Source organism: Petaurus breviceps, unplaced genomic scaffold (assembly GCF_028583685.1).
Source record: "Petaurus breviceps papuanus isolate PSGF00001 unplaced genomic scaffold, PetGlider_PUasm1.0 185, whole genome shotgun sequence".
NCBI classification, from domain to species: Eukaryota; Metazoa; Chordata; class Mammalia; order Diprotodontia; family Petauridae; genus Petaurus; species Petaurus breviceps.
In genome coordinates, this window is record NW_027185797.1 from 26,068,962 (window position 1) to 26,085,545 (window position 16,584).

General features: G+C 47.9%; 1 protein-coding gene across 1 annotated transcript in view; it reads right to left on the bottom strand.

Moving 5' to 3' along the window:
• The window catches only part of WIPF3 (WAS/WASL interacting protein family member 3), a 30,501-nt gene extending 15,309 nt beyond the window's left edge, over nt 1-15,192 (bottom strand). Inside the window, exons 1-4 of the mRNA XM_069088303.1 lie at nt 15,097-15,192; nt 5,757-5,889; nt 3,223-3,354; nt 1,355-1,945 (exon numbers count right to left, since the gene is read on the bottom strand). Of these exons, the coding sequence (XP_068944404.1) occupies nt 1,355-1,945; nt 3,223-3,354; nt 5,757-5,889; nt 15,097-15,192 (952 nt within the window). The remainder of the gene's footprint in view (nt 1-1,354; nt 1,946-3,222; nt 3,355-5,756; nt 5,890-15,096) is intronic.
• Between the last annotated feature and the right edge of the window lie 1,392 nt (nt 15,193-16,584).

Here is a 16,584-nt window from a genome sequence, read left to right on the forward strand (position 1 = left end):
AAGACAGGGCTGGGGAGCTTCCTTGGAAAGCCTTCCTGCAAGGGAGCTTGGGCTTTCTGCATCCTAGAGGATGGACCACTGCTGCAGCAGGTGGGGCCAAACCTCCTAATCCCAAAGAGTAAAGAGGCAGTGGGATCAATGGCTGATTTTGGATCAGACTTGTGATTTAATTGGTTTAGGAGACCCCCCCCCCCCAGCCCAGTGAGGAAATGCCTTGCTTTGAAACTGAAAGTCTTAGGGAGCTATCTGAGAAAAGGTAATCAGTCATCTAACATGTATTAATAATAATTAACATTATTAATAATGGTTTGTTGATTATTAATCATTTCTTTTACCAATAGCATTCAATTGTTTATTGGTTTATTTAACGGTAACTTGTTAATACTAACATTATTAACAATATTTTACTAATTATGAATAATGTAGTTTAACTATATTCAATTGTTCATTAATTTAACAATAAATTATTTATGAATAATTAACATAAAATATTTAAAAATGGAAATTCTTTTATTATCATGAAATTTTAAACAGACGGACTAGAAGGCCCATAGTCAGAAAGTTCTGATGTGCTCTCGGTTACCCTTCTTTCCGTAATAAGGCTAGACCTTTTTCCCCCAGGCCTTTACTATCTCCTTCATTTCACACACCTGGAAAGGTATCTGAACACATTCATTTCTGAGTCCCCCCCCCCAACATGGATCGTCTCTGGGTAAACTATTTCCCTTTGGTACCAGGTCTATTGCTTCTATCCGGTATTTAAGAATGGTTTTAATGGTTTGTAAAGTGCTAAACAAGTTATCTCTTCTAATCCTCACAACAATATCAGTATCTTTAATTTGAAGATAAGGAAACCGAGGACCAAGACAGTATGTGACTTGGCCAGGGTCACAGAGCTACTGTCAAAGGCAGGACAGGAACCACGGTTTCGAAGCAGTACGGAACATGGGAAAGAATACTGCTCTGGACTTGGAAGGGGTTCAGATCCTGCTTCTGTCTTTTCTTACCTGTGTGACCCTGGGGAAATCACTCTTAGCTCTATTTTCTCATCTGGTAAATGAGGAGGTTGGACTAGAGGACGCTGGGGAATTCCGTAATCTTTTGCAACTATGAAAAAAAATCTTCTGACATTGATTCATGGTGGGCTGGTGAGTGTTTAACAACCAGCTTTCCATTAACAATATTAAGTTAACGTGCCCCAAACAGTTTTCAAGTTTAATCTGCATTATCAACACTTCTCCCATCACTCTCTGGGCAATCTACAAAACAATAAGGGAAGCCCTGATTTCAGCGCCTGCCGATTTCGGGGCGTAAACGCTTTTGTGAGCCACAGGAGCGGCTCAGGTTCACTTACCTGCCCCTCTGCCAGGTCTTTTCTTCTGCACCAGGATGGTGGACTGGGAGGCTGGGGGCGTGGGTGGAAGGGGCACGGACTGCAGGCTGGCCTTGGGAGACTTGAGTGGGAGTGGAGGGGCAGCATCAGCGCTATTATTGGCGCCCGGCAGAGGTGTCGGGGACAAAGATGACCTGGGGGAAGGAGAGGAGTAAAGAGGGAGGGGTGGAGGTGGGGGCGGGGGTGGAGGAGGGGGGTCCCGAAGATCTGCCGGCGGAGGGCTGGGACCAGAAGCCTCTGACACCGGCCCAGGGAAGCCACAGGGGGGAATGAGGGGGAGCGGGGGCGGAGGAGGGGGCAGGTGCAAGGGCCCGATCACGGGCTTCGCCGCCTTCTCGCTCTGAACTGGTGGGGGGGGAGGAGGGGGGGGGGGCGGAGGCGGGGGAGGGGTGGTGGGAGGAGGAGGGGCAGGCACGTTGGGGCGCGGAGGGACAGATCTGCCAAGGGTCGAGGCTTCCGATGCATTTCCGAGTCTCGGAGACGCAGGCGGGTTCAGCGGACCGCTGATGGTCTTCGTGGGGAGCCGAGGGGATGGAGCCCGGGACCCACCACCTGCAGACCAAATTGGTTGTCAGTGACGTCACCGCGAGGCCCCAGGAGTGGGGGCAGGCATCCCTGGGGACCTCGCACCCTCCGCTCCCACCTGGGGAGGGGGAATAAGGGGCCTAGACAACCTTTCAGTTCCACTAGAAGGAAAATAAATGAGGGTTAGCTTAGTTAGAATTTCTTCCTTACTGCTCTGCCCTTCGTCCTTCTATCCGTGGGCATTACAAAAAATAGAATTAATTAAGTAATCTAAGAACTCGAAAGGTCAGTTTCTTCTGCTTCCCAGAAGCACCCCGATTAATTCTGAGCATTGGCTCAGGTGTCAGAAGACAGTTCAGTCTGTAGTGAGATTATGATTAAATCACTTAACACCTCAACTGTAAAATAATGGGCATCATAACATTTGCCCTAGCTGTGCCCACTGTATAATTGTGAATAAAGCCCCTTGTGACCTTTCAAGGGTTATAAAAAGTGAACTTTTGCAATGACAATTATTATGAGACAAGCCTAGTTTATGATTTTGATAAAAACCCCATTTTCCTCTGCTGTTTCTCAATTCAAGACTTTCCACAGCATTAAGCTTTGTTCCTTCTGTTCCAATGAGTTGTAATGTTCTAATTTGGGCTCTCAAAAGGACCAAGGCAGCCCCAAACCCCTAAGTGATGATTGTCTGGGGAAACACTACCAGCAGCTTAGAACTCAGCCAGCTGGTGGATTTCTCTGCCTTTGTCAAAAGCAGTGGATAAAAATGTCACTAAGTGTACCATCCTTCACAAAATTTGTGAAAAGCTTTCCTCTGTTCCCCTCTCCTCCCTTCTCTCTTCTCCCTCCTCTTCCCTTCTCTTCCCATCCTTTTCTTTCTCTCCCCCTTCCCTTCTCTCTCCTGCCCTTTCTCTTGCTTTCTCCCTCCTTCTCCCTTCTCTTCCCATCCTTTTCTTTTTCCTCCCCTCCCTTTTCTTCTCTCTCCTGCCATTCCTCTTGTCTTCTCCCTCCTCTTCCCATCCTTTTCTTTCTCCCCTCCTTCCCTTCTCTCTTCTGCCCTTTCTCTTGCTTTCTCCCTCTCCCTCAAGAAAGCGGGATCTGAAGTCAGAGAACCTGAGCTGAAATCCCACTTGACTCAGTCACTTAACTTCCCTTGGTCTTCATGTGCTCCTGTGTAAAACAAGGAAGTTGGCCTCTGTGGTCTCTGAGGTCCCTTGCAGCTCTAGAACCCTATGACTGGAATGACGTCAGAGCCCCAATGCACTGCTTTGCCAAAAGTCTGTTACCTCTGGCCTCCTTACCTGAGCCGTCCCTCTGGCCAGCTGGTCTCAGCACAGGAAAGCCCCCTGCAAACAGGCCTCCCAGGGCCTGTGGGTTGCCCCCTCGGGAATTCCCAGGAGTACCTCCGCTTTCTTTGTTGGCTCCTTTTGAAGCTGAGGGGAAAAAAGGTAGGAAATGGCCCTGGGTTCAAGCATCCCATAGCTAACGCACCTGTGGCCCTTTCTCAGTGAGGACCATTCAAATGGAACTGGTTCGTGACCCACTGTCCCACACTTGCCTGACAAAAACATCTGGACGTGAACTCCTGGTCAGAGGTCCATTTTAGCTTTACAGTGTTCTCAGCACTTAGCACTGTGAGGAAATGCTTCTAAATTCCACTACCCAGCCTGTGGAGGTGGGTCAAGCTAGAAACCATGTTTCCCCCAGACTGGCCTTCAGTTCCCTTCCCCCTCCCCTATAACCTCCTCAGGAAGAATGAACTGGCCTCAAGCAGGGGAAAGAGAAGCAGCGCCTGCCCGGCTTGAAGTTTCTGTCAGAGGGATTCCTGTGCTTAGAAACTACAAAATATGAAAAAACCCACTCAGTTGCAGCATGGATGAGAGCCCCTGGCAAGACATTAAAGTCATCTCTCATCTCATATTCTCTTAGAAATTAGGACATAGTGCCCACTGGTGGATGAATACAGCTAAGTTCTCAGAGCAGCATTTATTTATTTAAACTCTGAGTTATGAGGCTGGAGGAATTCTGGTTAACTGCATTTCCTAGTTAACTCAGTGCTCTCTTCCTTCCTTCCTCCCTATCTCCTTGTCGAAATTTCTAAAACTATTTGTTTCTTTCTCTACATCATTAAAAATAGGCCAATGAGCAGGATGAAATCTCTCTGGTGATCTTGGAGTATCTCAAAGGGAGCATCGCATCATGAATCACTCATGCAGGACTCTTGAAAACAGTCCTGAGGACCTGAGTTCAAATCCGATTCTGCCATTTACTCCCTGTGTGGTTTTAAGCAAAACAAACCTCTCTGGGCCCCCCTTTCTTCAGCTGTGAAATGACAGGGGTGGACAAGCGGGCTTCCAAAGTCTCCCCAGCTCCATTTCTAGGCTCTATAGAACAACTGCCATCTTTACACAGTATTTTATCATAGGGTGGCGGTGACTAGGCTTGTTGTGTACTGAGCCTAAGAGACAATGGAGGCACCTTTTTGGGGAAACACAATCTTGCTGTCAGTTTGTTGCCCCAGAACTCACTTCTCCTAAAAGTGAAGTCCAGAGGAAAGCAAACCAACTAAATCAGTCAAGGTTTATTTGTATCCTGTTATGGTCTGGGAACATGGAAGCTGGAGCTGGAAGAAACCTTGAAGGAATACCAGCCCAACCCCTTCCTCTTCACAGATGAGAAAAACCAAGGCTCAGTGACTTGTCCAAGGTCACACAGGCAGAGAATGGTTATTTGAGCCCAGGTATCCTTTGGGATTCCAAAGCAATCCAGTTGTCAAGCATGAGCTTTAACTTCCATTGGGAACCAGGATGTCTAAAAGTAATCTAACTGTAGTTTTGTTTGTTTTTGCTATTGGAGAATGAGTAAGGACAGTTTTATTGCAAAACCCATTTTTGTTACATGAACATAAATTTCTTATATATAATGACGAAGATATGTTATTGCTTTATAGGTCTAGAGTTCAGTAAATGCTACAAATAATATTAAACTCAGTACAGATTTTTTTTTTTAAGTTTCTGGGAAGAGAGCAGAAGTTTTATAAATCACCTCCAACTTTTTAAACAAAACAACAGCTTCATGATGGGCTGACCCGAACCGCATCTGTCAAACTCATTGGCTTCATGATGAGGGCAGCAGCATATTGTTCAGAAACAATCTCTGGGTTGAGACTTGAGCCCGGGGTCCTAACCCCCAGCTCTGCACCTGACCCAACAAGTCTCCTGGGAAAAGGTTCTTTGCAGAGCGGGGGACGTTGGGCGTGGACCACGGCATACGCTGTGAGATTTAGTGACACTGGCCTCTTTGCTGGGACACCTCCCCAGCCTCATCTCGGCCTCCTGGCTTCCTTTAAATCTCAGTTAAAGTCTGACCTACAAGAAGCCTTTCCTAGACCTCCTTAATCTTACAGCATCTCTGCTGCTGCCTGCCCTCCTCCATTCATCCTGTCTCTAGGAGGCTTGCCCTGAGCGGTTTACACATCGTCTCTCCCATGAGCTCCTGGAGGGCACGAGCTTTGCTTTGCTTTTCCTGGGACCTTCAGCCTATACTAGGTGCTTAATCATGGTTGGTGACTTTTAATATTATTATTTATCACAAAGGAAGGCTAAATGAGGGAAGAAGAGGGACGTATTCAGAAGTGAAGAGGATGTGCAAACAGAGGCTAGCATTAAAATGAACATTAAGCCAGAGGGTCACCTCCTCTGACAGGCCCTGTCAGCTCTGACTTTTCTGAGCTTATGAGCTCACTGCCCCTTGGCCTGAGGGGTCTGGCACGTGTTGCAGGTGACTTAACGCCGAAGAGAACGGTCATCCCAGAGCAAACCTGGAGCGCACTTACTTTCGATCTGAGGGGCGCTCCGGTCATTGATCTGCGTGACTTTCCTTAAGCGAGTCCCTTGCTGAATATCCGCCAAGAGCGCACTCCGACCTTGGGGCGCGTCCTTCTTCAGTCTGGGGGCCTCTGTGCTTGCCTGTGTAAGAGAAGGAGGAGAAGCCATTTCACTGCCACTGGCTGCTGACCACAGAGGATGTCTCTCTCGATTAGAAAGCCTCTCAATTGTTGAAGGCGGGAGTCTTGGCAGCCAGGCTAAAACGGAAGCAAGGTCAAAAGCAGGAGGAATGGGGAGTGGGCTGGGCAGCAAAGGGGGGCGCCAGGGCAAAGCTCAAGACCCCGAGAATGCGGAACTTAGCTGGGGTTTGTGAAATAGATCCCTCCACCTTTGAAAATAGCTTGTCAAAACCGGGCTGCTACAGAGATCAATAATAACTACAGAGATTTAATGCACAGCATCTGAAGGTCTGCTGAGGGCATTATACGCCTTGTATCACTTGTTCCTCATTGTAGCCCAAGGAAGAAGAGGATCTCCATTTTACAGATGAGGAAACTGAGGCTCAGACTGGTTAAGTGACTTCCCCATGGCCTCACTGCTAGTCAATTTGTGCATTTTAGAGGAAGATTCAAATCTATCTGACTCCAAGGAAGGTAGCTAAGTGATGCGGTGGCTAGACCGCTAAACCTGCCGTCTAGAAGGCCTGAGTTCAAATCCTTCCTCATACTCTGGGCAACTCACTTTACTTTGATTCTCCTTGGTGGGGGGCAGCTGAGTCTGCCCAGAGTCTGGTGCTGCTCCCTCCTCCACCACCAAGGGATTTCTTACTGTTCCTGCAAGTCAGTTGTGAAAAGGTCCGGTGAGGCATGAGCTGTAAGAATACTGCGGATCACTGTATGGGGTCCCAGATCCCAGGCAGTGGGGCCCCACGGGGGAACACTCCCTCTTGGGAGGACTGCCTAGAGGGGGGGGGTCCTTGATGCCTAGTGTGGGAGGTGTGGAGTGAGCTCCGGGTCCGTGAGCATTATTTCATGGGTTTAGGGTTTTTCTAAAACACTTCTTCAGGACTTTGCATGTCCTAAACCATGGAAACAGTTGAAGCTGCTTTATCTTTGGTGCATACTTTCTGTTTTGGAGAGGTCTGGGAAATCATAAGATCAGAGAAAAATGTCTGCTACTTCATCTTGTTGCCCATGTGACTTGGAAGACTTTATCTGTAATTAATAACTATTACTGCTTTCTCTGAGTGACTATTGGGCTCATTTAGGATGTTTCCTCTGTCCCTCAACTTATATTTTAGATCTATTTGCCACTTCTTACCAAAGCACCTCTTTGGCTTTATAGTTAAGCTTTGCTCCAAGATGGCGGTAACTGATGCTGTCAACACTGATTCTCGTCCCTTGTACCCTGTGGGCCCTGGTTATCTATATTTCCATTACAAATATCTGTTGATATAGCGCCCCCCCCCCCCCAGAAGTCACTGAGATCTGCTAGTACCCTCTTCCCAGGCCACCGAGAGATTTCATGTTAAGACTCATCTGTTTGCATGACGTGATGCAACCTGTTAAGCCTAAATTTCAGGTGCCCTTTTCTTGTCTTGCTTTGGCTTCCTCTGTGGAGACCCCTATTTTCTGGACAAGCCAGCCATGTTGGCCTCATAATTTTCCCACCAGAGGGCTCCCTAACTCGATATTAAATACAGCTTCTCATATTCCTCTTGTGAAGTAAAAACCTGGTAACAGCCTCATGATAGATGTGGCCAATCTCTAATTTATATAAAACTTAGTTATGGTGTAAAAGTCATCCAAGGACAGATTCATTCACTCACTACAGGTCGTGTTAGATATTGACTGTACTTTCCAAGACCTCACAACGTTTACAAAGAATAATTCCACCACATTTTGCTTTCTTAAGATTCTCTACCAGCTTAAGAAGTCTGGGATATAACAGTCTCTTTGTCCAGGCTACCCCAAAACAGGTCTTTTGAATACTCTCAGTTCCTGTTACTGTTCTAGGTTTAGCCTGGTCATTTCAAAAATCAAAGAGATTTCATAAAGGCCAAATTCTTGTAATGAGATGATAGCAAGAACTTGTACTTTAGGATATTTTAAGGCCTTTCAAAGAACCCTGTGAGGCAGGGAGTGTGCCATTTTTAAAAAAAGAAGTGAGGAAGCAGGTTCAGAAAAGTGAAGGGATTTGCTTAAGGCATTGTCAACAGCAGGATCTGAAGTCAGGGCCCTCCCAGCACACTCCTCAGCCTAGAGGATTCTCAGATGTGGAGGAGTTTGACCAAAATCTTTGAGGCCAGCCCTGCCCTTGCTAGTTCAGAAAAACAAAACAAAACAAAAACAAAAGGGAGCATTTGCTTGGATTTTTTATCCCTGGACAACTTCCAGAGGAGATCCTCCTGGGAAGAAGAAAACAGAGGTCCAAGACCTGATAACTGGAATCCTGGGACTCCCTGAAGTTAATAGACCAGCCCCCAGGTCTTACACCCTCTAAAAACAAGACTGAAGGCCTGTCAGACATTGCCTCAAGCCAACAAACGGAGCTCACATTCAGACACTGTCTGCAAAGACTTACAGACTTGGTCTCCTTCAAGTTGAACAAGAACCTATGAAGGAGGGGCCACAGAGAGTTTTATCCCCATTCTCTTAAAGAGGAAATCAAAGCTCTGAGACCCTTGGCTAGAATTCTCCCCTTCCCTCCCCGCCCAGTGCCAACAGTGGGATTGGAATCCAGGTCTTTAGGCCTCAAAGACCAGCTCGATTTCTGATCCTCTTATCAGCTTCACACAAGTGAAATGGCCTTTCTCACCACCTCCTGGACATCTCCAAGTTATGCTGCCTGATTTCTGGCATCATCCCATCTCCTCTCCTCAGGAACCTTGGATTCTGATCTTGGTACTCCAAGCTCTGTTAGGTGAGGCGTCACCTTATCTTGCCACAACCAGGCTCCACACTGTTCAAACTTTTCAGCTATGTCCACTCTAGCCTTGTTGTTGTGGATACCTTTTGTCTAAGTGGATACCTTTTGTCTTTCCCCATTAGAATGTAAGCTCTTGGGAGCAGGGACTGTCTTTATATTTGTATCCCAGAGCTTGGCACATGGTGAATGCTGAATAAATATTCTCTCTGTATCTCTGTCTGTCTCTCCTTCCCTCCCTGTCTCTGTCTCTGTCCCCACCTCTTCCCTCTATCTCTGTTTTCCCGTCCTCTGTCTCTCTTCTCTCTCTGTCTCTCTCTCCCTCTCCTTCCCTGTCTCTTTTTTCTATTTTCCATCCCTCTGTCTCTGTCCCTCCCCTCCTCCTCCTCTCTCTTCCCTGTCTTTCTCTCTATTTCTGTCTGTTTCCCTCCTCTCTGTCTCTCCCTCTCTGTTTCTCTCCTGCTCTGTCTCTGTTTCTGTCTCTCTCTCTCACTCATCCATTCTGAATCGCTACTTAGACTAGATGCTGTGTTTGAAATCCATGTTACAGACTGGGCTCAGACCAGATCATGTCTGGGAACTCTCCTAATGCAGAGACCACAATCCAGGGAGAACTCTAATAATTATAACTGACCTTTGATAAATAACACGCTGGGGTCTGTAGTGCTTTTTAGGTATATGATCTCATTTGAGGTTAGCTACTACAGGTACTATCACCATTTGATGGATAAGGAAACTGAGGCAAGCAGAGGTTAGGTGACTTACCCAGGGTCACACAGGTAGTAAATGTCTGAGGCCACATTTGAACTCAGGTCTTCCTGACTCCCTCTCTCAGTACACACTGCCTCCAGCCTGATTCTATGACTCTATGGCCCAAGGAGAACCCAAAACCACTTTTCCCTTCTGTATTAACTCTAAGAAAAATGCCCACAGAGACAACAGCTGCTCTTTTTGTGGTACTGTGATTCGGCCCTGCCATGGCTTTGCTGGGCTCCATGATGGACCAGACTGCGTCTGGTGTAGGCTCAGAGCTGGGCCTTCCAGGCCTTTTACTGGTGCTGAGGATCAGGGCATGTGTGTGAGCACAGGGCCATGGGCACCAGGCCTGGGATCTCAGAGAAGGCCAAAAAGAAATAAAAATAGAAAGCAGGCACTAAATGCAGCCTTTGTGTCAACATCTCTGGGCAGCGGACGCCTATGGCCAGCCCGTGCCCTGACAGTGCCAAGTGTCAGAGCGGCACAGAGACGCACTGGGGGGCAGGGTGGGGAGCAGATGTTCAACAGAACTGCGGTCTGAGCACCTTTGGGGACACGGCATCAAGATAAAACTTCTGTTTTCTCTTTTTTTTGGTGGGGAGGGAAAAAGGGGAGAGCAGGAGCCAGGGGAGCCCATGCATAAACTGTGGGCTCTGTAGTGCCCCTGACCCCTAGGGACTGGTCTTCCAAGCCCATGCCATCATGTGGGCACCATGAAGAGATGGAAGGGTCGATGATGAAGGCATTGAGACCCACGAAGATGTTAGGTGATGTTCACAAGGTCATGTAAAGCTGGGTCTTCTGATTCCCAATCCAATACTAGTCCCACCATATTGTGACACCTCCTGACAGAATTGGAGCTAGAAGGGACATCAGTGCAATGAGACCTTTATTTTATAGAGGAGTAAACTAAGGATAACACTGGGGAAATGAGTCATTCAAGATCACACAGCTAACTGTGGAAGAGGCAGGATTTAAACCCTTGTCCTCAGACTCCAGGACAGCCAGGGGAGCCATAGCTGGAGAGAGCGCCTGGGCCTGGAGTCAGGAAGACTCATCTTCCAGAGTTCAAATATGGCCTCAGATACTTCCCAGCTGTGTGACCCTGGGCAAGTCACTTGACCCTGTTTGCCTCAGTTTCCTCATCTGTAAAATGAGCTGCAGGAGAAAATGGCAAACCTCTCAAGTGTCTTTGCCAAGAAAACCCCAAATGGGGTCACAAAGAGTTGGACATGACTGAACAATGACAATCTCCAAATCTGGTCCCCTTCCTGTGGCATCAGGACATCATCCAGTGCCAAGTCTACACATGGCCTCAGCTGACCCCTAGGTCAGACATTTATTGTTGGGGCTGTTCATAGTTCAAGAGTTGTTGACGAGAAGTGGGCTGACAGAGCCACAATCAGCCAGAAGCTCTGGTGGTGGTTGTGGCTGTTTAGAGGGAACACGGAGGGTTCAAGTTGGGTGAGGAGGGAAGGATGAGAAAACTGAGGAGTCCTTGCCATCCTCATCAAACTCAACAGAATGCCTGGATTTTTTTTTTTTAACACTGTAGACATTTTTTGGTGTATTGAGACCTGAATTCTTGATGGTTCATTTTGAAAATTTCAAATATACGATTACAGCTGAGAATCAATGAATAAAAATAATTAAACAAAACTGTGCATTCTTGGCTTCACACCGGGATACTCTGGGTCTGGAATTCGTTCCCTCCCTTCACTCACAAGAATTCTCAGCTTCCTTCAAAGCACAGCTCGAGACCTGTCAGGCCTCTCCTGCTTGTTGACATTCCCTCAATCTCAAAATCACTTGGAATAACTTTGCCCACATGCAGGAGTCAGTTATCAGCATTTACTGTTGGGACTTCTGTTCAGAGCCTTCTGATGGCCCCAAACGGATGGTCTCGAAATCCAGCTCCTCCCCTGCCTCAGGTGGCAAACTGCTAAATGATACCTTCTGTTTATGTATCCACCAGCTGAGGGAATGCCTGCTGTCTAGCTGGAGCTCCCGGGATGTAAGAGCAGCCTGACCAGGTTACGAAGACTGTAGAAGATGCCAATACATGGAGGAGGGTACGAGGACAGAAGGCTGGGTTTGTAGTCAAAAGGACATGGGCTCAGACCCCAACTCAGCCACTTCATGTGTGTGTGACGCCTTGGACAAGTCATTTAACCTGTGCGGGACTCAGTTTCCCCATCTGTTAAATAAAGGGGTTGGACAAGATGACCTATGAACTACATTCCAGCGTCAGTCCTACAAACCTACTTCAAAGGCGATTACATAGGACTTTCATAGAAATATTTTCTTTTTGGAAGAAAGACCAGGGCAAATAATTTCTTGTCTTCCCTCTACCCCCCTTGCATTGGTAAAAGTAACAAACATTTATTGAGGACCTACAATGTGCCATGTGCTAGAAATTCTACGTAAGAGAATCCAATCTAACAAGCATTTATGAAGTGCTTACTGTAGACCAGACACGAAGCTAGGAATGCGAGGCAGGGTCGTCTTCATTCTATCTGATTTTCGCCTTGGAATTGTGCCTAAATTTAGAAGACTGGGACTGAAGTCCCTGCCTCTGAAACCTGGTCATGATTGGCCTCTGGACCTCGGCTTCCTTAGCTCCGAGGAGGAAGCCCTGCCTGCACTTTATGCTTCCCTGGCCGCTCTGGGGATCAGGTAGGCTCCTGGTTCGAGGGGCTCTGGCTCCCCAGGGCATGACACTTGAGGGCTCTTATTAAGGTCCTGCCTCACAAGGCACTTGGAAGCTAGCAGCAGGAGGAGCCCTGATCATCTCCTGTCCCCTGCTCCCCGCCTCTGAGCAGGGCCGTCTTTGGTGAGGTCAAGTCAATGGGGGCCTTTTCTCTTTCTTGTCATTCCTGTCTCATGGAGTTTTAAAAATCCAACTTCAGTAGCATAGTCATGTGCCCCGGCCAGTGTTTTCCTCAGGGCCCCCCGCCCTTGTTTCTGCCTCAAGTGAAGGGTCTGTGGGTCAGTTTCCTTCTTTAGTTTTCTTCTTCTTGTCTTTATAGCACTGGCACTCACCACATTGGCAGGCACACAGTAGGTGCTTCACAAATGTTTACTGATTGACTGAATAATCTCCTAAGAAATGCTCTCTGTACAAGCCATGACAATCAGACGTGGTGGAATTCCCCTTCGGACCTTGATCAGTCCCAAGACAAGTCAGCTAGTAGGGAGAGAAGGTGTGTCAGTGTGGCAAGGATCCAGTACAGGGGTTTTGGGATGAGCCCTTTCTCTGTCACTTATTAACTTTATGGGGGGGGGGGAGATTACTTTCCATATTCAGAGTTCTTTTCCTCCTCTGTAAAGGAGGGAGGGGCCTGGCTGGAAGGCTCTTCTGGTCCTCTGACCTTGTAAATCAGGACAGGTCACAAGCAGGAAAGGGGAGTTGGGGGACATCCCAAGGTATCTAGTGCCTAGAGATACAGAGACACAGAGAGGCAGAGAGAAACAGAGAAACAGAGACGGGGGGGGGGGGGGCAAGCAGTCACACACACACACCTGATTCTTACAAAGTGCTTCCATTCCCCAAAGATTTGCCCCCTCCATATGCAAACCAATGGGGCTGGCTGCCAAGGGAGGAGACTGAACAGCCCATCTCCCCCCCACTAAAAACCATTGTTTAACTTCGAGCCTGATTGGTGAGGACTAAAAGGTAATGTCATGGCTGCCCACAAATCACTTCTTTCACTGTCCTTAATGTTAAAAATGTCTTTATGGAAATGCTGGTTATTTTAGGGAAATGAAGGGGAACCAGGGTTGCTGAAATGGAACCCATCTCCCACTGGAAAAATAATTGAGATCAGGACAAAAAAAAATACGTTGCTTCTTAGCTCTCTGCTCATGACTGACTTTTTTGCCTCTTTCTTTGGTTTTAGCTGGTAGTTTGTATGTTGAAGGAACTCCCTCTACCAATATGGAAAAAACCCACTCTGCAATTTATAGAGATTCCCCAGGGCAGTGAGGGGTTAAGTGACTTGCCCAGAGTCACACAGCTGCCAAGTATCAGAGGTGGGATTCAAATCCATAGCTTCCTAACCACGATGCACCGTGGGCTTGGCCTAAATTAGATATTACCTTGTATGACTGGGCTGCATTGTTTTCATGCTCCTGTGTCTTATTTGAGGGCAGAAATCCATGCCTCTTTACCAAGGAGGTGCCTTGCAGAGATAGGCCCAGGGAAAATATTTGCTTATTGATGTTGAGGTCCTTGGGGGTTTTCACAGTTAATGGGTGAACCCGTGGTTAAAAATATTCACTGTTCCCCCTCAAGCCTCTCATGAATACTCTCAAATGGAGTCATCAGATAAGAGTCACTGTGGCCATCAAGAGCTGAGCAGGGTCAGCGAGAACCAGAAAACACATGGGAAGAGTGTGCACAAAACCACGAGCGAGATCAATGCCCCTCTGGGCTTCTGCACATGTCAGGCCTCAAGAAACTTCTGTGGCTCCCTACTGACCCTGGGGTCAACACAGATGTATCCAGGTATTTAAAGGCCCGAAGAATTTGGCTCCAAATGCCCTTCCCAGCCTCATTACCTTTGGTGCACTCTTGGATCTTAATAAATGAGTCTTCTGGCTGTTGCCCACCCATGACACTCTCCCCTCCTCTCTCTCTCTCCCTCTCTCTCTCTCTTTCTCCCCCTCTCCCTCTCTCCCTCTCTCCCTCTCCCTCTCCCCCCCCCCTTTCCCCCTCTCCCCCCCTCCCCCTCCCCCCCTCCCTCTCTGTCTCACTTCTCCTACACTTAGGACAGTTCCTGGCATGCAGTAAATGTTCAATAAATGCTTGTGGCCCCTGAGCAGCTGGGAGCTCTCAGACACCACAGATTCCCGACCATTTGGGGAGTGTTTTTGCGTCAAGCAGAAAGAACCACAGCCCAGTGAGGGGAAAGCAAGTCTTTGCCTGCGCATTAGGGGAAAGGTAGAAAGGAGAGCTTGAACTTTGGGGATGCACCTGAGTTCTATGTCTGTAGGTACACGGGGTCATGACTCCCCTAATTCCTCATGAGGAAGGACCTTTGCTCTCTGTTCACCTTAGACCTGCCTCTTGCTTTCCCCATCTCTCAGGCTTCAAGATGAGTCATGGTATGCAGTGTGGTCCATGGGGAAAGACTCTAGCTCTGGCCTCAGATGACCTAGATTCAAATCCCACTTCTGTCACTGGGTATGAGGAACAAACAATCCCACCACCAAAACGACCCATGCTGTTCTTTGTACTACACTCGCGCCCGGCTCATACCTCCAGCCTAGGGGCTGCCGTGGGCAGCAACAGTGACAGGGATGATAATGCCACCTTAATAGGGCTCAGCAAGTTCTGGGGAGCAGCACTCTTCCTTGGCCAACCCCTTCCCTCCACCAAAGTCGGGAATTTAGCAGATCATAAGCTGATGGGATTTTGCTGAGAAAACTGTCCAAGGCAAACCTAGGCTGTTTTCGAATCTCAATGAAGGACATTTAAAATGGCTTTGAGACCTCCAAGGGGGCAAGACCCACCCTCTATGGAGGCCGAAATAGTTTAAAGGACATCACCAACTCCTGAGGTCCCCTATTCTTCTCAACGACGCAGGATCTGGCAGAGAACTAGACTGGGAGTCAGACAGCTTGGGTTCGAGTCCTTAGAAACTTTCTAGTCATCAATAGGCCTACCATTGTCTGGGCCTCAGCTTCCTCACTTGTGTGAGGAGAGGTTTGGACTGTGAGGTCCGTCTCTGCTCTCAAGCCTAGGGACCCCCATTCATTCATGGCTCTGAAATTCATTTGAGAGCTTCAGAATAGCATTGTCTGGACATCAAGAAAAACAGCCAAGAATGCTCCCAGACTCAAAAGACCTTCAGGCTCCACCTGTCAGTGGCCCTCCCAAAGAGCAAACCTCATTCTCAGCACACTTGTGTCTGGTTGTTTTTGTTTTAATTAAAACTACCACCACCAGAGGGCATGACCATGCAGGACGTAGTGCCAGGTGCTCCATCCCTAGGCTCAGGCAGGTACTCCTGAATGAGGAAATTCATATACATGAATTTGCAAGGTAACAACCCCATATCTACGCCAGAAGAAAACGTGATGTCTTCGGGGTCAATTAGGTACAAGACGGGGATGCACTTCCAAATTCTGAAGCAAAAATCAAACCCGTATTTCCTGCACCCCTACTATGTGCCAGGTTAAAAGTGAACCCGTTGCTAGCCTGGTTACCGTTCAACAAAACCCTAAGGACCTGCTATGTGTAAAGCACTGGAGATATGAAGGTGACAACCCAGTTTCTGCCCTCAAGGAGCTTACCTCTGGCTGGTATCAGGCGTGGGAAGAAGTCATTTCATTGCCACAGAGGAGAGGGGGGAACCCCCAGCCTTGGTTTCATTCAGCCATTCATCATGACTGGGGCAGAGCTATAGTTCCTCCTGCTGGCTCTCTAGGACCCTCGGCCTCCTTAACCTTGACGTTGGTACCACCATGGACATCCTTCCTAAGTCTAAAGCCTTCTGTGGTTACCCACACAGCAGTACAGTTCTGAGAGGCAACTGTGTTGGGCCCCAGGGAGGAGTGTCTGGTGCAATATTCAATCCATAGTCAAATCCCGCCCCCCCCAACCTTCTCTGGTCTTCCCTTTTCCTTCTTGGAAGTTCTGATACCTCAATCAAATCTCTAAGGAGAGAAGGAGAAGCAAGATGGAGGCCTAGAAGGGTCCAGGCTGTGCCTTGGGGCACCAAAGGAAGGGACCTCTCATGGGACACTAGAAGCCTAGACCGTGAGACCTTAGAACCCAAGCCTCCTGATTTGGCAGATGAGGGAACTGGGAAGTGTCACGTGTAAGGTCGCTCATAGGATCCAAGACCCAAAGCTGGACCCTCTTTCCACCTCCTGACTTTACGAGTGAGGAAACTGGCCCCAAGAAGCTAATGACTAGCTCAAGGTTTCTAGAATCTGAACACCTGGCTTAAAATCCTACCTCTGACACTTATCATCTTTATAGTCACATTAGCTTGCCCAGGGCTCAGTCTCATCTGAAAATGAGAGGGCTGGACTAGCTGGCTTCTGAGGTCCCTTCAGCTTGATACCTAAAATCCTATGATAAACCAATTCACCCCAGCCTTGGTTTCCTCATCTGTAAAATAAAGATGATAATAACACCTACCTCAT